Source organism: Tetrao urogallus, assembly GCF_951394365.1.
Source record: "Tetrao urogallus genome assembly, chromosome: Z".
Lineage (NCBI taxonomy): Eukaryota > Metazoa > Chordata > Aves > Galliformes > Phasianidae > Tetrao > Tetrao urogallus.
Window position 1 is genome coordinate 40,639,515 of NC_136816.1, and position 21,528 is coordinate 40,661,042.

At 37.2% G+C, this 21,528-nt stretch overlaps 1 protein-coding gene across 1 annotated transcript in view; it reads left to right on the forward strand.

The window, feature by feature from the left end:
- Nucleotides 1-1,132: 1,132 nt before the first annotated feature.
- APBA1 (amyloid beta precursor protein binding family A member 1) overlaps nucleotides 1,133-21,528 on the forward strand; it is a gene marked incomplete at both ends in the record, with an annotated part of 32,236 nt that continues 11,840 nt past the window's right edge. Inside the window, 4 exons of the mRNA XM_079548353.1 lie at nucleotides 1,133-2,284; nucleotides 14,147-14,248; nucleotides 17,270-17,309; nucleotides 19,417-19,562. Coding sequence (XP_079404479.1) covers nucleotides 1,133-2,284; nucleotides 14,147-14,248; nucleotides 17,270-17,309; nucleotides 19,417-19,562 — 1,440 coding nt within the window. The remainder of the gene's footprint in view (nucleotides 2,285-14,146; nucleotides 14,249-17,269; nucleotides 17,310-19,416; nucleotides 19,563-21,528) is intronic.

Here is a 21,528-nt window from a genome sequence, read left to right on the forward strand (position 1 = left end):
TTCCAACAATAAAACACAGGCTGAAGTTGTATTTTACCCACAGACATACAGTTTAACTTAGAATTCTGGAGATGTCCTTTTCATGACACTACATTTTAAAATGTAGGGTAAGGTTCAGAATAGCTGAAGCTATTATGTGCAAATGAAACCTTCTAAGGTAGATAAGCCTGCTTGCTCTAAGAAACTCTCATACTTTAAACTGTATTCTTATGGGTTTTTCCTGTTTCTGTGGGCTTTATTGTTGGCAGACATCTCTAGTATTTGTATCATCTTTTGAGGCTTTTAATCAGTCAGCAAGGCTAACATGCCTTGCTAGTCTCACTGTGGTCAGGTTATGAGAATTAGTAATGCTGCTTCATGTTACAGGAAAGATATTTGGTGCAGGAGTCATCATCCATCTTAGATAATTTTAGATAGATTCCATGAAGATATCTATGTTGAATGTAGCTGTCATATGCTTCCCTAGGAGAAGAAACAGGTTACTTCAGATGCACGCTGAGTCTCCCTTTTTATCTCTGCTGATCTCAGAAGTTAGGGTGGTCAGCTCAGCTGGAGATACCCCATTAGAGAAATGTGGTCTGCATAGGTGTCATGTATCTTACCAATTGCAGACTGCAGTGGTAGGACTAAATCTACCATTTTACATTATTACATTGTTCCTTTATGCAGAGATAGTAAGCTCCAGATAAAGTGGTGGAATATTTCTGTCATACCTCTACAATGTTAGAGCCCCTGGCAATTGTTAGTTTTTCTAATGCATGCCTTTCAGTGTCACTTAAATGCTACAGCAGTCCATAGAAGGTGCTCCATGGAGGTGCTTGGAAATGATTCTTCTGCAGAGAATTTGTTGGTAAAAGTGGGAAGTGCACTACCCAAGAGAATCATGGTTTGTTCATGCTTTTGGAGAGTATTTCTACAGGAGGTTGTACTGTAGTACTGGCTGTCCTCTGACTTCAGAGCTGATGGAATCAGAAGTTTATCTGCTAGGAATGGAAGGGTGCCATTTATTGCTTCTGTTCATTGTCTCCACTTTTTCTTAGAGTAACTTCATAGTTTGTTGCTTTTTCTTTTCTTTCCAGCTGTGATTGACAAAATGTCAATAGAGTAAGTGACCTACCCACCAGAATTTGCCATGAATCATTTGGTTGGACCGCCTGATGGGGAGGTAAGTGAAGAGCCAGCAAGTGGAGCAGTGAATGAGTCAGTAGAAGCTGACCTGGAGCACTCACGGGTGGAAGAGGAGCAGCGGTATGCAACTCACTATCCAAGGCATACAAACAGCAGCCAAGGGGGCCTGTCTGGGCAGGAGGAGGAAGGGATGTTAGCTCGGTCAGCCAGCACTGAGAGTGGCTTCCACAATCATACAGATACTGCAGAAGGGGATGTGATAGCCACAGTGGAGGATAGTTACGACACAGAGAGAGTTCAGGAGAATGAAGATGAGAGTGCGTATGCAGTGCAGTATAGGCCTGAGTCTGAGGAATACACAGAGAATGCTGAGGCTGAGCATGGCGAGGCCATTCATAACCGAACACTGCCCAATCACTTACACTTCCATTCCATCGAGCATGAGGAAGCCATGAACGCAGCCTACTCGGGTTATGTCTACACACATCGACTATTCCACCGAGGGGAGGATGAGCAGTATGCTGAGCCTTACGCTGACTATGGACTGCAGGAGCATGTGTATGAGGAGATAGGGGATACACCAGACCTTGATGCTAGGGAGGGGATCCAGCTGTATGAGCGGGAAAGGGAGGAGGCTGACAATTACCGCAAGGAGGCCCTTGGTGCCCGCCTTCACCATTATGATGAGCGGTCTGATGGAGAGTCTGACAGCCCAGAAAAGGAGGCAGAGTTTGCACCCTACCCAAGGATGGATAGTTACGAACAAGAGGAGGACATTGATCAGATTGTGGCAGAGGTGAAGCAGAGCATGAGCTCCCAAAGCTTGGACAAGGCAGCTGAAGACATGCCAGAAGCCGAGCAGAGTTTGGAGCATGCTCATGCTCTTCCTGGTGGGGGGCATGAAAGCAATGGCCAGCTCCCACCTGGTTCTCGAGTTACATCCAGCTCGGGAGAAACTGTGCAGAGGTACAGCAAGGAAAAGAGAGATGCAATTTCACTAGCCATTAAGGATATTAAAGAGGCTATTGAGGAAGTGAAGACAAGAACCATCCGTTCTCCTTATACTCCCGATGAACCGAAGGAGCCTATCTGGGTGATGCGGCAGGACATCAGCCCGACCAGGGATTCTGACGACCAGAGGCCACTAGATGGAGATGTGAGTACACAAAGCTTTCAGTTCTCAATTACGTATTTCTTCATGTGTTTCTTTAGTAGTAGCATACATTGCAGTGAGAGAGGGTGGACTTTGTTCATGTTCTGGGACATGTTCTTCAGCAAATTATGCAGTGCTTTACTTATTTAAGATATGTACTCTAGAGGGATTATAAAAGGTAAACATGTATATATGTGTGTTGTAAGTGGACCAAAATTTTCTTGTTGAAATACTTCTGACCCCAGTTAAGCTAGTAAGGGATTTGACACACAAAGTTCTTCACTTTTTTTGCTCCTGAAGCAAATGCTTTTCAATTTTTCATTGCCATGGGATATTTACAGTAGCTCTGAACACTGTCTTATATAATATAATTTAGCCTTTCATTTTTCTGTTAATTCTAGGTTTCTAAGTCTCAATAGCAATATTAACAGTTCCATCAAAAATATATAAATTTTATATGTGATGTTGTCACATATCCAGATTCCAGAAAAGCTTCACTGGCTTTGGCCTCCTGCGTTCTCTAGAACTGTATTTTGATCTTCAGTATATTAACACTGTAAAATGTATTTGATCTCCATCAGCGTAAGTATCAAAGACCATTGAGATATACAGTGTGAACATTTCTCACATTCTTTACTTCTGGCATGACGTTTAACTTGAATCAGAATTAATTCACAGTCTGTGGTTCCTGTGGCTTATATAATAATATTTACTTGAAATTTCATGCGTTTTCTGTATTTCTAATAAAATAAACTCATAAACAGCTGTTAACTGTGTTAAATTTATGCCTGTGAAAATAGCTGGGATACTAAACCTACCAGGCAAAAACAATTTCTGAAGCGGTCCCATGCTATTACTTAAAGAATAATTGCGCTGCACTGCAAACATCTGCTCCATCCTCTTCATTGCTGTTGAATCATCTTTCTGTGTTTTGTTGTTTTGGAAGAACTTTTTGTGGTGTTTTTTTTTTTTTTTTTTTTTTTTTCTTTTGGCCTGTTAAGCTAAATTACTCTAAAATTCTAGGATAGTGTCAGAATTGTCCAGAACACCTCAGGCTCAGAAAAGAGAATTCAGTTGGTGAAAAAAGATCACATGTTGTATAGATATACTGCATTCTTCTGTTTTTCTTTTTTTTTTTTTTTTTTTAATCTTTTTTTACAAACTGTGAATGCTAGTTTTCTACAAATGAGAAAATATTTTTGGAACGTGGGATTGAAGTAGCTTTCAGATTTTATTTTTGTTTCAAAGCTGTTAGAAACATATAGTGATAAGTGTGTTTGAGTTTGTTTTTGTTTCTTCACATTTTCATTGAAATTTTTAATGAAACCAAAATAAATAACACTGCAAAAACTATTCCTACTAATATTTTTTTTACATTAAGTAAGTTACAGAATTGATTAGCAGTCTTTTGAAGGCTAAAGGAACAATCTCAGATTGTTCTGTAAAAGAGAACGAGTATCTTTAATATAAAAAATTTCCAAAAGCTTTCATTAATTCTCTGCTGTTGTTTGAATATGGATTACATTACTCTTTTGCTGTACATTTTGATCCTTGGACTGTATCTTCCAGTGCTGTCTTTTTCTGCGAAGGTCAGAGAACATTCTGTTGGTTCCTGACTGTCTGATCGTAACAGCCAGAATGAGTGATATTCTCAGCAAGACTAAGTTGTGTATCCATGGTGAGTCCTTTCTGAGGGCATGCTGGCATGCTCGCTGATCTCTTAAGTATCAGTACACTTTGCAGAATTTGATTTTCCAGGTATTCTGGTAGGTGTATTCATACAGTAGTTGGAACAGATTTCTATCAGTCTCCCTCAATATTGGTATCTATATTGAAGTACTTTGATGTTTCAGTTTTGCACCAATTCAGTAGTTTTCATTGTCTGTCAGGTAAGAACCTGACTGAGAATGTAAGTTCCAACTACAATTAAAACAGTGATGTGCAGTGATAAGTATAACTCTGTGCAAAGTTAAATGGTGGTTGTAGTCTGTACAGACTGTACAGGCAGTCTGTGCTCTTGGAAAGAGAAAGTAAGTCGAATAATGGTTTAGAAGATCTGTAGCAGATTGGGGGAAGTCTGTATTGCAGAAGAAGAATATAGTACAGGACTTGGGAGTGAATGGGGATTTTGTTTCTAATTTAAGATTGTATGGTGTATGCTTTAGTAGACTCTTCACATCATATTTCAGCTTATACTGTTCTGAACAGCTTGTTTTCTTAAACAGAGCATTTCTATGATTTCATAGCAGTAAATTGAACAAAATTGTGTTAATGCTGACTAAGTGACTGTGAGTGATCAGAGTGAAAATGTAGCCAAAGCCTGTTTATCTGGATGTAGATTTTCCTTCTCCATTTGGAAGGAAGAGAAACAGGATCCTCAAACACAAGCTTTTCAGTGTAATCAAGTCTATGCCAGAGATGTAACTCAATCTGACTACTAATATTTGGTTTTGATATAAGAAGGAATGACAGATAGAGGCAGTGCAGACATGCTTTTCTTTGCCTAGAAGTACCATGGACCATCAGATGATGCAAATTGAGTATTTTATTGCCTTCATTATTTTGGAAGGTCTGCTTTGAAAATTGTCCTCACATTGCTTTTTTTTTTTTTTAACAAAACTGTTTTGCTTTTAGAGGTAATACTTGCTTGGAAATACTTGTAATCATTCTGTACAGTTAATCATGTGATACTGAAACTGGTAGAGTCCATTTTAGAGCTAAGTAATGGTCGCTTTTTGCTTAGCAAGGAGCTCTTTGAGAGAGCGATTCAGCTAGAGAGTCAGGAGAATGATTTCCAGTTGAGAGTCATTAAATATGACAAACTCTTTTCCTTTTTTTCACAACAAAGTCACTCCTTAGTTCTGAGCATTTAGATGATAATTTCATAGAAGAATGTGTGGACGAAGACGATTTTGTACTGCCCAGAGACTATTTTGAGAAGCTAGAAACCAAGAAGTTTTCGGCTAGCCTGCAGCTGGATATATTTTGGTACTTAGGAAAGATTTATGCAGTAAACATCTGAAGGATACAGATCACTTGAGTAAAAGTCTGTTTGTTCTTAAGAAGCCATGTTTCCACATTTACTTAATATTTAATCTGCCAGGAATTTCAGACACTCTATTTCTCCCCACAGCAAATGTATTGTATGTATACAAAGAATGAAAACTACTCAACAGCCATGAGAAGTTCTACTGCAATAAATGGGTAGTATGGTGATGTCAAAGGTAGACAGCAGACTTGTGTGAATAAATAAATAGGGTAACCAACTATCTGCAACTATCTATTAAACAATAGAGACTTTTTGCTGCAGTGATCTTGTGCACCTTCTTTAGTGATGCTTTCTCTTAGGTACCAGGTGGTTTGTGGAAAAGTATAGTACTTGTGTATTTGATAAAACCTGAACAATTCTCTGTTGTACAATTTGTGTGCCAGAATACTCCACCTTATTCTGAGGTATCTCCTATGAAGAACTATTATTCCTTTTTCTACTCTGCATCCATGCACTGCAAACGTCTTCTACACTGATCTTTAATCTTCGTCTTTGTAATAAATACAGGTTTTTTTGTGGTTTTTTTTTTTTTTGTTTGTTTGTTTTTGTAGCTTGACATCTGAGATAGGAAAAATCAACGTACATTTCTAAAATCTATGGAAATTTCTAAAATCTATTGGAAATAGCCTCATGAGTCCATCTTTTTCAAGTGCAGTAACAGTTAAAGCTGCTCAGCTGTGAGAAATGTGACATCAGAAAACTGACCCATGGAAAAGAGCTGTGAAGCTGCAGTTAGGTTAAGTCAGTGTGAAACTGGAGATACTCTGTTCATAGCTACTAAACAATACTTATAGCTGGAGGCCAGTGTGAAGCTTATGGTCTGCCTACATATCCCCTAAAGGGATACTGTTCTCAATTCCTACAGTTATCTCCATGGAAGGGAATGCCTGTACTTCATTTAGGTAGCTCAGGCTTATGACTCTTTTCAGATTCTCCATTAGAAAATTGTTGTGGGTACAACTAGCCAAGCATAGGAATTACAGTGCTTAAAGATCAGTGTAGAAGATGTTTGCAGTGCGTGGATGCAGAGTAGACAAAAGAATAATAGTTCTTCGTAGGAGATGCCTCAGAATAAGGTGGAGTATTCTGGTATAAATTGTACAAAAGGTCTGAAAATCGTTTAAAATGTCAGCTGTGATAATAGTGGCTTTTTATGTTGTGAAAATATATGGGCCTGCTGAGAAATTCACCAAAAGGCCCAAACACTCAAGTAGATCTTCTTTTGGCTGGGATTTAAGGAATATTTCTGTCTTCTCATGACCAAAGAATAGAGTCAGATTACCTACTTTATTTCCTCCACTAGCAGGAGAAAACAGTGGTTTACTGAGGTCTGTTATTTATTAAATTATAGATCTTAAAACTGTTTCGTTGACCTGCAAGGAATGTTTTATTGCTGTGTTCTGAGACTTCAGTTTTGTAAAGATCCCTCAGTGGTGGCCACAGTCTCTGTTTCTCTGCAGACACTTGAGATGGTGATTTCATTAGAATAAAACCTAATGCAAATTCAAACTGAATACGTAGATGGCTTGGATTTGTGAGGTGGAGACTCACAGCTTAAAGTAAGCCTTTCACATAAAACAGAATGTGCTGTATTGTCTGTGTCTCTGTTCTTTTTGGTTATGGGTATTTTATTTCAATCCTTGAGTTCTCAGCCGTATATCTCAATTGTGATGAGTCCAGAAATTGAGTGTCTTTATGGTGATGAAGTTGCCTCACTTTTTCCAGAAGATGACTGATGTTTTATTAACAAGGGAATAAAGAAGTCTGTTTTAAATAATTAAGCAGGTTTCACTAATACATGAACTGGGAGTGAAAGAATAGAAGTGAAATAAATATGAGTTTGTATTATTAAGATACTGCGTTCTTTCTCTGAGTGAGCCTTTTAAAACTCTTTGTTGAGCACAAAAACTATGGGTCATCTTTCTGTCAAGATCACAGTCTTAAAAATCTATAGAAAGTTCAGCTTAAGAAAAAAAATAAATTATTTTAATCCCCAGAGCAGAAAGTTTTATGGTGATTCATCAGTCACACAGAAGAAAGCCAGTCAGAGTTTCTTAGTAGCTGAGGGTACTGCTGAAAAGAAAATGCAGTAGTAGTCACGTAAAAAATATGTATTTTCTATAAAGAATGTCAGAAAGTACACCGTCATGTGTTTGAAAATGCAAGAAATACACCATTCATTTAGCATCCTCATTCTTTCAGATGTACATCTGTGGTCCTGTGACGTGCGCTTTTGTGAGCAGTGAGTACCAAATGAGGGCTGTCTATGAGAAAATTAAGATGCCATAATGTTCCTGTATTGAATCACTACATCTTGCATACAGGATTTATGACTAAGTTTTCATGTCATCCTCAATTGGCATTTCTCAATTGTAGAATACTATTCTTTGCTCTGTCATTTGCTTGTGCCCTTATTTGCTATTATGTTGGAATACAAGAAAAACTGTTCAGAGCAGCAGCTGTGGAGCGAGATAAACAGCATGAGTACAAGGGCACCTCTAGAAGAAAAAAGAATGTCTTACGGTTCTGATTGGATAAGTGCCTGCATGAATGTTTGAAGAGTGTTTTGTAAAATGCTCTATTGACATGTAAAGGTGGATGGGAAAGTTGTAGAGCTGGATGAGAAAGCTAGAAAAAAAAACATGTTAAGGTATATAAGTGGTATGAAACTTGTAATAAACAGTTTGAATCATTCACATGAGTCTGTGCATCAGACACTGCACTATTGTTGTCCTGTAAGTCCGTGCTAGGCTGCCTTCTAACTTTCTCCACTCTCAGACATAGAGTTTGAATTTTGAGTAGTCCTTTACAGAGCCAGGAGTTGGATTTGATGATCTTTGTAGGTCTCTCCTAACTCAGAGTGTTCTATGATTCTGTGAGACGTTTATCAATTAATGTTCATGATGGTAAGTGCTTTCTAGAGCACGCTTTTTTTGTTTTGTTTTGTTTTGTTTTGTTTTTTAAACTGAGTCATGGAACTGTATTCAAACTATGAATTCAAGTGAAAGTACAGCTGTGGAAGTCCATGCTTGAGAGGGAGAAGCAGTCAGCACTGCACCAGCTCTAGGAGTCCTGTTGTGCTGTCAGCCTTCCTTCTGTTGCACACGCTGCTGAATGGACCCTGCCCTCTTCATATGTGTGCTGTCTGATGGACAGTCAGAGCTTGTACAGACTTAAGGTTTTATTTAGAGAGAAGTTACCAGCCCATAGAGTAAGGTTTTATTTAGAGAGAAGTTACCAGCCCATAGAGCGTGGCTGTGGTACTGCATGTTTACTACTCCTGTTTTCTGTGGCTGAGAGGTTCTTTGGAGCAGGCAAAGGGCCTCTTTCCCTAGCAGTCTGAGTTACATTTATTGTAAGCTCATCTGAATTAATTTTCTGCATCAAATCTAATGTTCTTCTTATCCTTAGGTATATTGTATCCAAGATTTAGTAATTAAAACAGTAACAGATTGGGATCTTTTCTGAAAGACATTGGTGTAGATATGCAATCATAACTCAGATAAAAAAATCTCAGTTTTTTTAACCTCAGTGAATTTTGCTGTAGAATTATGTGTTTGTCTTGTAATGGACAGTGTTTTAAAAGCTAGTTTATTCAGACTTTCAGCACTCGCAGACATTCATATCCCTCAGGAGGTTTGTCAGTCACTGTCTTCTGGCTCTGAGTGGCAGGAAGCTTTATCATCAGCAGACATCTTCAGCCAAACCAGTGAGATCACCTCAAACCAAGACGCCTTGAACTGCTGAAGTTCTCAGATCTTATATAAAGCTCATTTCTGATCACATACAACCTCTTTGGCACATGCGCATCTCACTGTTGCAGATCACTTTAAACTACATACAAAACGTAACCTGTCTTAGCTGTGTTTACAGGCTATTCGTGGCCATATCTGAATCTGCAGGAATAGTGATTTGTTGACTATAAGCAAGTATTTTACTTGTGTTCTGTTTGGTCATTTTTTGCAGCAGAAGTTGCACTGCACAGGCAAAGTCCCTGCTGAAGGCAGTGGTCTGCTCATTGAAGCAAAGAGTGATACCTCTGAGTTGCTGAATGTGCAGCAGGAGTCACCTGGGGTGCCTGGGATTTCTATATGGAGAGGTGCTATAGCCACTAAATGTTTTGTTCTCATTTGAATAGATAGTCAGTTTGTTATCTTCCCTCAAGTTAACCTCTGTTATCATCTGCGCAAATTAGCAGTATTAAGAGGATGTCCTGAACTACCTATGAAACTGATGCATGAGTGTGCTGTTATGCAGAGAGATGTGGTTGTGTCACATTTTTAACTGGAGAACAAATTGGAGTCTCTTTCTTGTGTCACAGGTAAAAAATGAATTCCGTACATTGCTCCACAGTATGTGTGTATGTGTACAATAGTTTTTTCTTTTTTTTTCCAAAGCCTTCATCTTAACACTACATTTAATGCAAATTTATACAAAGCAGACTAGTAATAATGATTAGTTATATTGTAAAGAAATTCAGCTCCTTAGCTCTATTCTTAATGGGTACTTGAGATCATTTAAAAGCTATGAATATATGTTGGTGGTGTCAGTCTAGTTTTTAGTGAACAGAATTTTAACTGTTCAAGCCACAGTAGGTGCTCTACAACAACAAAATAGGCAGTTTTGGCCAAGAAATATTGCCTTCTGATAGCTAGTTGAGGTAGCCATAGGTAGGAGTGGAAGGTAGATTACTTGTGTTGAGTGATTTATGTCTTTTTGCATTGGGAAGTTCTACTTATAAAGCACACTGTCTTGTGGTACTTTAGTGTTGTACTTAGCTATCCAAGAAAATGTTTTCATATTTGGCACATGAAAATTACAGTTTGTTCTTTTTTTTATGAACTGAGCTAGCAGCAAAGAAGTAAAATCAAGTTTTTTTCCTTTATACTGTCATTTTTATACATTAATATAACAGACACAGGTCACTAACTTGAATTCACAGAGCTCTACTTAAGTGCTTTTTTTCCTGCAGACCTTTCCTGAAGTGATGAAAATGTTTCCTGATGTGAGAAAATGTTGGTGCTCCTAAGATCCAGCAATCTGATTTCTAGTTCCATTTTTAAGAATCAGAAATCAAACTTACATAAGTCTTGTGAGGCCGCACCTCGAGTACTGCATTCAGTTTTGGGCCCCTCACTACATGAAAGACATAGAGGCCATGGAGCATGTCCAGAGGACAGTGAAGCTGTGAAGGATCTAGAGCACAGATCTTACGGGGAACAGCTGAGGGAACTGGGATTGTATGGTCTGGAGAAGAGGATGCGCAGGAGTGACGTTATTGCTCTCTATAACTACCTGAAGGGAGGATGTGGTGAGCTGGGATCGGCCTCTTCTCCCATTTGACTAGTGATAAGACAAGAGGGAATGGCCTCAACTTGTCCTAGGGGAGATTCAGGTTGGAAATAATGTTAGGAAATAGTACCTCTCCATGAGAGTGGTCTGGTGCTGGAATGGGGCTGCCCAGAGAGGTGGTGGAGTCGCCATCTTGGGAGGAGTTCAAGAAGCATTTAGATGTTGTACTGAGGGATATGAGTGGGAAAATATTGGTGACTGGTGGATGGTTGGACTGGATGATCTTGGAGGTCTTTTCCAGCCTTGGTGATTCTGTGATTCTAAATACTATCATGTTATTGCTCACGTGATCAGACAGAACTTGTTTTATGTCTTTCTAGAGAAGAGTAGTGAATACACATAACATCCTGCTTAACTGGAGATTCTGTAGACTGTAAGAGAGTTTCTGACAAACTCAAGGTCCTAATCCAGCATCTGTTAAATGAATGGTCTAAATCCTGTTGTCTTCTATGTGGTATACTTCGAATCAAGTCCTGAAAAAGGTCAGCTGTGATGGATTGCTTATTAAAAACTTTAGCTGTGGAATTTAGGTGCATTTTCTTTCCTCTTTCTCCTCCTGAAGGAAAGAACAACTTCAACACTAGCTCATAACTATACTGAATGTACAATGCTTAATAACACTATCTATAGTATATAAGGAATGCAGTCATGGTCTGAAAGTCAGTTTTAAATTAATAGCAAGAAATAGTTTGATAGATTACAGTGGATAGACAATTAAAACAACGGGGCACAGATCTGACTACACTTGCATGCTGGATCTGAAAATTTTGTAATGCTTTGACTTTTGCTTAGTATGTGTGGTAGCATTCAGGGGACTTCTTGTCACTGAGGTCAATTAAATTTAAAGCCCTTGCTTTACCCAATTATCTTCTGGGAATTAGGTACAGGAAGAGGTAATCTGCTGTTCTTTGGCCAAGAAGCCTGTATGCAGACATTTTAAGTAATGGTCTTTTGTTTAACTTCATCTTGCTGTGCTGAAGTAGCATTTCATCCTTTCTGTTCCAGTTTTATTTGTGGCCCAAAGTTATACTGTTTTCAGAGACTCTGCTGCCATAAATAGGTAAAACAGCATTGCTTTTATAAAACAAAAGCAGATGGTTGTGTTTGAAGAAGTTTCAGTGCTGGTTATGTTTTTCTTCACAAGTTATTCAGCAGCCAGCTGGATTGACCTGGATAAGTTCCATGCAACACAATGCTTCATCCTCTCCAGTTACAAGTTCTGTTGCAGAATTTCTTTGAGCAATAGCAGGGAAGGCTTCTCAAGTGGAGTGAGTTGTGTGTTAGTTAGAATCAAACAACATTGAAATTGAGATGGAGAATTTTTGGATGTACCAGGTTGAGTATCGTAAGAAAAGCGTAAGTAGATATTCAAGTGGGCAACTTGTTCTTTTTTATTACTGCACTTTAGAAAACACTTTCATTCCTCTGCTGGATCTCTCTGTGTAATAACAGCATGCTTCACATGCATTTATTTTGTTTGTTCTGAAAGCATTTTTGTTAGGTTTCTAGAACTTGTTTTCTTATCAGATAATGAAGCAGTCGATAAGCATTTATTTTAGAATTCGGTTTGTACCATAGCTGTGCAAGTTGTCTGTCCGCTGTGATTTGTCAGTTTATTTCATTATTGGCACAAAAGCTACTTCCAGACTGTGACTGCATTCTTTCTTTGTGGATTGTAAGTGGTGGCTCTGAACAAACATTGTGATGTGAAGGAAAACTGAATGTTTCTTCTTCAAATGCTGGTAGAAAAGTTTTCATGGGCAGTACTTGTTTCTTCTTGTGTAGCAAACTTTGTAGGGAGTTTGTTATTTGTTATTCGTAGGCAGTATATTATTATTATTGATAATTTTGGTTAGGGAAGAGGATTCTTTTTTTCTTCTTTTTTCTTCTTGTAAAGAAAATGAAAGAATGGTATTAGACTATTTTGACATCATTGCCACTGATTCAACTGTTAATTTGATGAACTGTTGAATCAGCCAAACTGCTTATATCAAAGGAGGTTGTAGAAATCTGGCTCTGCTGAGTTAAAAACTCAGCTTGTATAAACAAATGCTGAAGTTGCTTTAGAGGATTTATGTTTTATCATGTGCACAGACTTGTTTTGCAAATACCTTTTGAAAATCTGCCTTTAAAATGCGTGCTGGCTTGACGCTTTGTACTCTCATATGTTTTGGTCACCATCATTAATTCCAACTCAGTGTTGTGTCACGTTTACATTCCAGTTTGCCCTTCTGTGATACCTCACTATGGTGTTCTTTGTCAGCATTCATCAGGAACAGCTTCTGGTTAGAATAGCCTTTCCCACAGTTACCAAAATACTCACTGACAGATCACATAGAACTGGAAATTTGATGATACTGCTTTGTATGCTGTTCCATTTGTTTTTATATTGTGATGTTCTAATATGATGATGCTGAATGACTAGGAAATGGTATGAGACACAGGTTATGGGTTAAAGGCTATGGGTTAAAGAAGTAAAGAAAATTAGGAAATTTGATGTAGGAGGCATGTATGTTATTTAGATCATAGAATGAACTGTGCAGTATATACAGAGTTTGTAAATCCTCCAGATTGAAGAACCATTGATTATACTGGTACTGTATAGCCATTTAGTACATTAAGAAGTCCTTGAGTATGTTAGTATTTCTTTGTACAGTTAATAAAAGGTATTTTTAAAGATAGTGGACTGACATTTATGGACAAGTTTTACAGCCTGCTTCTGCTTAAATGAAATTAATTTACTACTTCAGGTTTATTATGCCTGAAAGTCTTTGTGCTGCTAGGGGAAACTGCAGTCTTCTCTTCCATCTTTACAGTTTAACATTTAAGAGTAAGTTACCTTTAGCAGAATCTCTTCTCTGGTTGTGATCAACTCACCTGTCTACCATCACAGCTTAGTTCTGCTTAATGACTTCATATTTTCTTTCCTAAATGTCAGAATTCTAGAACATGGGTCGGTGTTGCTCACAGCTTTCAGTAAGCTCACTGAATCATTTGCCTGCATGTAACAGGAATGTTCTTGCGCAACTGGCAGCCCTGTGACTGCAGTGTTGCTGAATGCTGACAGTAAATGTAAGCACTTGGCCCAGTGCCACAGGCAATCCTCCATTTACCTCACAAAAACGATGTTATGACACACTTTTTGGCTCGGTCTTTATTGCCGTTGTGTACAGATTTTCAAGTCTTCCACCTGTTTATTTCATACATTACTGATAAATAAATGGTTTTTTAAAAAGATTTAGCTGTTCAGACCAAGTCCAGTGAGGTACTGAGTTACATGTTATCATTGTGATAAAGTCAAGGTTTACAACATCTCAAAAATGTTTGTCCTGTTTTGTTTTTTATTTTTCCTTTTTTTCACTCATTTCTTATTTCCTCTGCCAAGTGAGAGGAAATTATGAAAGAAGAATTTCTACATTGTTCACTCAGATCATTATTTAATTTTATTTTCTTGCCATGTCTAGTCTCCATCTCCAGATTCTTCTTCACCTCGGGGTGCTGAGTCGTCAAGTAGGCAACATCATCAAGATGTCTGCAGTACAGCAGAGCCCTCCACTAATAAAGAGGTAGAGTGAAACCTTTTTAAAAGCCACAGTCTTGTTCATGCTGCTCATGCCTTTTTGTTGTCATTCCGCTCTTAGACCTGTGCAATCCCTTCTCCTCTGTCAATACTGCAACAAACTACTGATTTACAGCTGATTTACAGCTTTTTCCCCTTGTGCTTGCCTGGCTGTCCAACTGAATTTCTAACATACTTAAGAAGGGTTATCATGACATTTCTGACTCTGTTTGGCTGCTGCAAAATTTACTTACCAGGCTGGAAGAAGAACAGAAGAAATCACTTTTGTATTAGAGACAAATGAAGGAGCTTCTTTCTTTTTTCCCATTCAAAATGTCTTCCAACAAAGAAAGTAATGTTTCTCAGAGAGGTGAATAATCCTCCTTAAATAAAATTAATTCAGTAATTTTTTCTACTTAGTATATTAACATTACTATATTAGCAGACAGAGCTGTTGGAAGAACTAAATGTGATCTGATGATAATTTGCCAGTGATTCACGGTCAGAATTTAGGAGTTCTTGACTCCTCAATAAAGCTTTGCACAATGCAGCTAAATACTTTCTTACGCATTATTTCACCTATTAGCTTTTTACAGCATGCTAGTTCCACCTACTCAAAATTTGATTTATTTTCTTTTTTTTAATCAGTGGATTGCGTCATTACATTTTTAGCTGCAGTATTGTTAGCTTCTTCAAGCGTTTAGCTTTCTTCAGCTTATAAATTTTGTTACTTCATGTACTTTCTAACTATTAAATAATTTTAGATAAACTTACTCAGGGGAAAAATGTGGAAAACAAGATAAGGTGCTGCTCATTTCAGTTTTTAGTATGTGTTCATGCATGGTGACAGTTAATCCTGGTAAACCTGGTAAAATCTACAGTAGGATGAATAAGTCCATTTGCTCCTCTCAAATGAGCAATAGTGCCTGCTTTAGTATCTTCGTGCAAGAGGAGTGATAAAACAGAGTCATAGTTTTGGGGAATTCTTTTAAGATCTTAATAAAAACCTTTTTCTAAGGTACACTTTGTATAATGCTATGCCAAAAGGCAGTAAAAATACTAACAAGAGTAATGAAATATTGATGATCTCAGCATTTCATTATTTTTGGATAATTAAAAGGTGTAGATTTCATCTTATTAGCAGTTTTGCCTGTTTCCTTAGTATTCCTGTGGCCTTAGTGGAATATCCTTTGACCTGGATAAAGAGCAAAAGAAAAAATATGACTTTTTGGTGAGAGTTTTCACTGTAAGAGCGTGTGTAATGACAGTTTAATGGTTTTATCTTGAGAAGAAGTTGTATCCACTAGCCAGATGGCTGAATAGTTGCCAAATCTGTATTTATAAACTTTGGGCACACTGTTTGAATTAAAAAAAAAAAAAAAAAAAAAAAAAAAAGTGTATCAGAAAAGACATTTCTTTGCATAAACTATCTGTGGTGTGCAGTGGATTTGTCCTCTGGTGTGGTCAGCGTCCGTCTGTTAAATATCCTTCTTAGCTACATGCGAGTAGCAATAGCAAATGACTTTTGAGCCTGTATAGGTAGGTGGTGCAGTAAAAAACATTAATCTGAAGAGGTGAAAGAGCCACACATCTGTGAATGAATGTCTCTATCTACGCAGCAGCTGATATGCCTTGGCAGCAGGAGATGGTGGTTTACTGACATCTTTATTTATGTTAGTACTACCTCTGGTGGGGAGCCTTCTTAGTTTTGCAGTACAGCTTAGTCATTTTTAGAAGGAACAAGTACTTAAGGGTTGCATAGACTGTTGGCTGTCATGTATCTTTTGTTTTTCTTTCTTGAGTGGTTTTTATAGCAAGACCAGTATCGGTGCTTGAAAAAAAAAATTACTTGCATGTATTTTCCATTTGCAAAAATGGAAAAAACTTTTTGGGATTAGTCTGTCAATTAACAGAGACCTTCCTGGTCTACCTATATTTATCACTATCATACAGAACCTAGTAAGTTTCCTTCAATAAAGGAGACTAATTTTTCATACTGGTATAAATATGAATATGTATAACTGCAGCTCGAAACTGTCTAAGATACTGTGCAGTATTCTGACTATATGTGGCTCTTCTTTTAATACTACTGAATTGGACAGTCATTGAAGGAGTTACTGCTGATACAAATCAGTTATATGTTCATTGAAGTTTTGTAATCCTTGGGCTATCCAAAATTCTTACTTGCGATGCTTGTGATATCAGCATCTATTTCCATTATTTATTGTCATCTGTATGTGGCATATTGAATTTTCTTTGATAACTTTTCCAATGTGAGTATGTTATTGAGTATAATAACATGGTGAGTCTTACTGAATTTGTAGCTTTCAGGTGTTTGAAGTGTTAGCCAGTGTGTTTCATACGGAAAGCTGCAGCTGGAAATAAGGTCTTCCTTTGCACTGTGTATTGACATATACAAAATAAGTTTTTTTGAACCATTCACCTTTTAGAGAATTGAAGGTAGCAAATATATTCTTATGCTTGATGCAGTGTAAATAGAGCTGGTGTCAAAGTTCTAGTGGCTTCAATTATACCACAGAATATAAAATTTGAAATGTTTTTAATAGGCTGTATGACGTGAAGGATACATGTAAAAACAATCGTGATGAATAACAAAATTTGGTTAATGAATAACTAACTGAGCTGATGGTTTTGGTCATAAAAAAGCATAAGGTAATTTTGTATGTTTCTACATGGCATTCATTTGTGGTGGGAAAACTCTGATCTTTGAGGTGTGATGTGTTTTCCTGCGTACCTTTTGATCAGTGAAAGCAGAGCACCGTTTGATAGTTAATATGCTAACAGATACCAGCATGTAACTGAAAACTGAGCTTAGCATTTTGCCTGATAGCTAAACATGTAAATGGAATACACTGAACTTACGTACCTGGTTAAAGTCTGAAAGTACCAGATAGAATAGTAAATCTTAATATACAGCAATCTTCCTTTAATATCTTTTTTTTCTTTTTGGCATGGAGAACTTTTTAATCTGTATATGCACATGCTCTGTTCTTTGTCTTAATTACAGTCCAGAAAAAGCTTGGCTTCATTTCCAACCTATGTTGAAGGTAAGGTGGTTCTACGATTTCTAAATATTTTTGCATCTCTTAAGAATTCCAGTATTTATAATGCATAAAATTTTATTTTCATTTGCTGAATAGAAAAGCTACTAGAGTTGGGTGCATCAATTTAGATCAAACTGTTTTCAATCTGTAGCCTGAGCTAAATCCTATTAGGCTCTTTCTGAACTTCAGGAATATGCGTACATTCTATTTTTTAGTGTTTCATTCCAAATTCCTGTCTGATCCACTAGGCTTTTATCAGAGTATCATAAAACACTGCTAAATTTTTTATGATGAATAAAGAAAAGAGGTTAAGCAAGATGACTGTAGTGCTCTGTCTAGCACTAATTTCAAGTGTCATGCTCATTCCAATCTCAGTTGGATTAATTAGCAAGATTGAATTAATGGGACTAATTGGTAGGCCTGCCAGAGGAGATCTACACTGCTTTACAGCTACTTGTCCTCTAATTACACAATGCTTCCTGTATTAGAGTTCAGATTGTAATAGGGATGTGTTTATTGAGAAAGACGCGAGAAAACGAATTACCTACTACCTGAACTCATGTTACCTTTTGTGTGAATCTGCACTCCACGCAGACAAACAAAATAATAAATTCAGTTATGTTGTTATGGGTGCACAACAGAAGCCAAACATTCGAAGTTTCATTTGTTGTTCTGCCCCACTAGCAGTTGCAACGTGTGCTTTTACAAAGTGCTGGAAATAGAGTTGGTCGTTTTGACTGTCTTGGAATTTCTTGGATGGCTTTACAGTTTGCTGTATTTAAATGATTAGTAAGATTATCAGCCATTCCCTTTAGACTACAAATTGAGTGTTCTGCTAATCTCTTAGATCTGTTATTCTATTATTAAAAATTACTTGCATTTCTTCAGTGCTCAAGTTTCTCATGCTTGTTTTAAGTGATTGTTGGTCTCTTGTATTATAATTAAAACAGAATTGGCATTGTAAGTAATGTTAAACTTTGGGCTCCATCGCCTCATTTTTCAAAAAAAAAAAAAAAAAAAAAAAAAAGCCTTGAGCTAATGAAAACTCCTTTCTAATATTTTAGAGGTTTTTTTTGTTTGTTTTTTGGGGTTTTTTTGCTTTGTTCCTAGAATAGAAAACCTAAAAAAGCCCTCAAATCCAACTACTTTTGCCAGTTGAATTATTTAAGAAGATACACATTTTCACTTGTCTTGAACATCAGTTATCTTTTCTTCACTTCTAAGGAAGCAAGAAGCTCAGCTTTTCTTTGGGATCCTGACAATTTTAACATGTAGCAATGTGTTAAATTGCAACATACAGTTGCAGTTTTAGATACACAGTTTTTGTGTGGTGTGTTTGGCAATTATATCTAAAAGTTGCAGATAACAAATGCTGCTTTATAATGATTTAAATCGTCAGGCATTGAGTACTTCCTCACCCTCTGACTTTCCAGAGAAGTTGATGGGAATCAGATGATAATCTTTTGGGACTTCAGTGCTGCTTTTTCCCACTGGAACATCCTGCGCTCTGCATATGTAGCAACATTTTTACTGCATTCTGTACTTTCCCTTAATATCCTTGTTGAGACTGAGGATGATTTTTAAAGGCCTGTGAGATGAAAGTAATTTGTTTAATTGGGCTATCAGTCTCCTTGATAAGAGGAGGTGTTGGTACCTGTAAAGCATTGCCAGGGAGGTTCCTCTGCCATGTACTAACTGTGGCTGACAGTGAGCAAGTAACTGATGGCTATTCTTAAATTGCACCCTTTCTCTTTTAGTTATAACTGTCTTAGAATTGCAAGGAGATTTTTGGTGGATGAGGGAAGAGCTTATTACCCTGTTTCTTTGTAACAACAAAAGCTCTGAGAGATTTTGCCATAAGGTGATTCTTTTCAAGAAGAATGAGCTATTGTAAGAGACAGATTGGATTAATGATTACAGTTTTTGTGGAAGAGATGTTGAGAGCTTTTACGTGGTGTGCTCTGAAAGAACTGTTTGCCATGTTGTCATGGGAAACTGTAGTAATTTAGAGGAGCATTTACAACCACCAGGTGCAGGCTCAAGCTGTCAGTGTTGTGTTTTGCCATGATTCAGTGTGATTTTCTGCAGTGATCTCTCTCCTTTGTTTCAGTTCCTGGACCGTGCGATCCTGAAGACCTAATTGATGGAATCATTTTTGCTGCCAACTATCTTGGTTCAACTCAGCTCCTGTCTGATAAAACTCCCTCCAAGAATGTGAGAATGATGCAGGCTCAGGAAGCTGTCAGCAGAATCAAGGTGAGGAATGATTCCGGCTACTTTTCATGCTGTACCTTAAAATTGTGGATATGTAAGCAGTGTGTGGGATTGTCTGTGGTTTCAGGAAGGTTAAGTGCCTTATTTTTCTGCAAGGTAAATCAGTTACGTAGTGCTGCTTTTTGAACATGAGTTATAAAGAAAAGTTAAAGAGTCTAAGAAATTCATTAGCAGAATAAAGTTCTTTTTGAGGTTTCTGTTATGCCTCAGCACTGCTGTGCCTCAACATGGAAGGAATCTGTTCAGCTTATTTCACTCATCAAATCCATAATTTATACATCCATTTAAATGAACAGGCTTGCATGTTCTTGGTTACAGTAAATTTGTCATAGGGCAGAGGTCCTAGTAGTTGTACAGTTGACCTGGTAAAAGCAAGCTTGTGCGCATAATTTTCTGAAACTAAGTGAATTTCAGAAAATTGTTTGCTTACTGCATGGCACACAATACCATTGCACAGTTCTTTGGCAGATTATGTTCTTCTGCATGATGGAAGTGCAAATGTGCCCCTCTGCCCCTTGAGATCTTCGGTGTTGGTTTTGATTGATTTTGTTGGTGATTGCCATTCAAGCCAAACGTTTTAGTGAGAGCTTCATTATGACAAATAGAGTTCCTGCTCCTAGGTTAATCACTGCTTAAATAGCCAAAGTTTATGAATTAAGACAGATCTTAGAAAAATCTGTAAACTTAAGAGTATTGGAAAAGAGGGAACAGCTTTGTTTAAGGCTTGTTGTGTTCACATACCTTCTAATCTCAGTGTGTTCCTTTTGAATTTAATAATTGTTCTAATGCTTCCTTTTAAATGAGCAGTTAGACCACATACTAATTCCTTCAAAATATGAACAAACTTTGAAAACAGTTCTTCATACTTTTTCTTTAAACAAGTACCTCTGCAGATAAAAGCAGAAGAGTTGAGGGTTTTGTTGCATGGACGTATAACTATGTGAAGTCAACATAAGTTGTAACAGATACAATGCTTTGAAGGCATTCATCAAGCTTAATTGATTTCATACTACCACCAACAGGTACTTTTAGTTTTAGGAAAGGAATTGAACTGTTTTCTGACTGTAGTCTTACTCATTTAAATGGCATGGAAAACAGTGTTGTTTACTTGAAATTCATACTTGAAGTTTAATACTTATGGCAGTATAGGAAAAAAAAACTTCTGTTTTACAGTTCACATCTGATTTGTGCAGAGGTGATGCTACAATTTGCATACAGAGGAACAGCTTTCTGTATTATTTTTCATCGGGAGATTTGTCAAATTCAAGCTATCAAATAATTGAATTGCTAAATGTAACTTCAGATGTGCCAATAATTTAATTTTCCACATATTTTGTTTACCAGGTATCTTTCATGTGTTTGATAAGCTGCAGTACCTTTTTTGTAGAAATTAAATGGCTTGAGAATATCTAAGCCGAAAAGTGAAATCTTGTTGATATTTAAAGATTTAAGATTTTGAGTATTGCGAGTATTATGTGGTTACATTTTGTTTAGGTGAAGAGGCTCTTCGTATTTAAAAAATATATCGTTATGTTTAAATCAGGTAGCTTCCTTCTAAGCACACTGAAATAATCTTCTGATCTTCATTAGCAAAACAACAATGAAGAAGATTTGACTGATAGTCTGTAGTGTGAAATTATCCTAATTTGATGAGGTGGTGGTGGTTTTTTTTGTGAACTGTAACTTCTTTCATGACATTTCTGTGTAGTGTCAAATCACTTCTTAGTATCAGTTGCTCCATGTCATTACCTTAGTTCTATGAAATACTTGAAAATCATTCTTCAAAAAGAGTAATGCAGAGTATACACTCTCATTGGAACAAAGAGCAGAATTTTGAATTTCTCATCTTTGCAGCCTATACTTTTCTACTTTTGTGAGGTCGATCATTATGCACAGTTTGGGGGCAGAGGGAAGGGAAAATTGTGTGGAAGGGGATCTTCATTTTGGA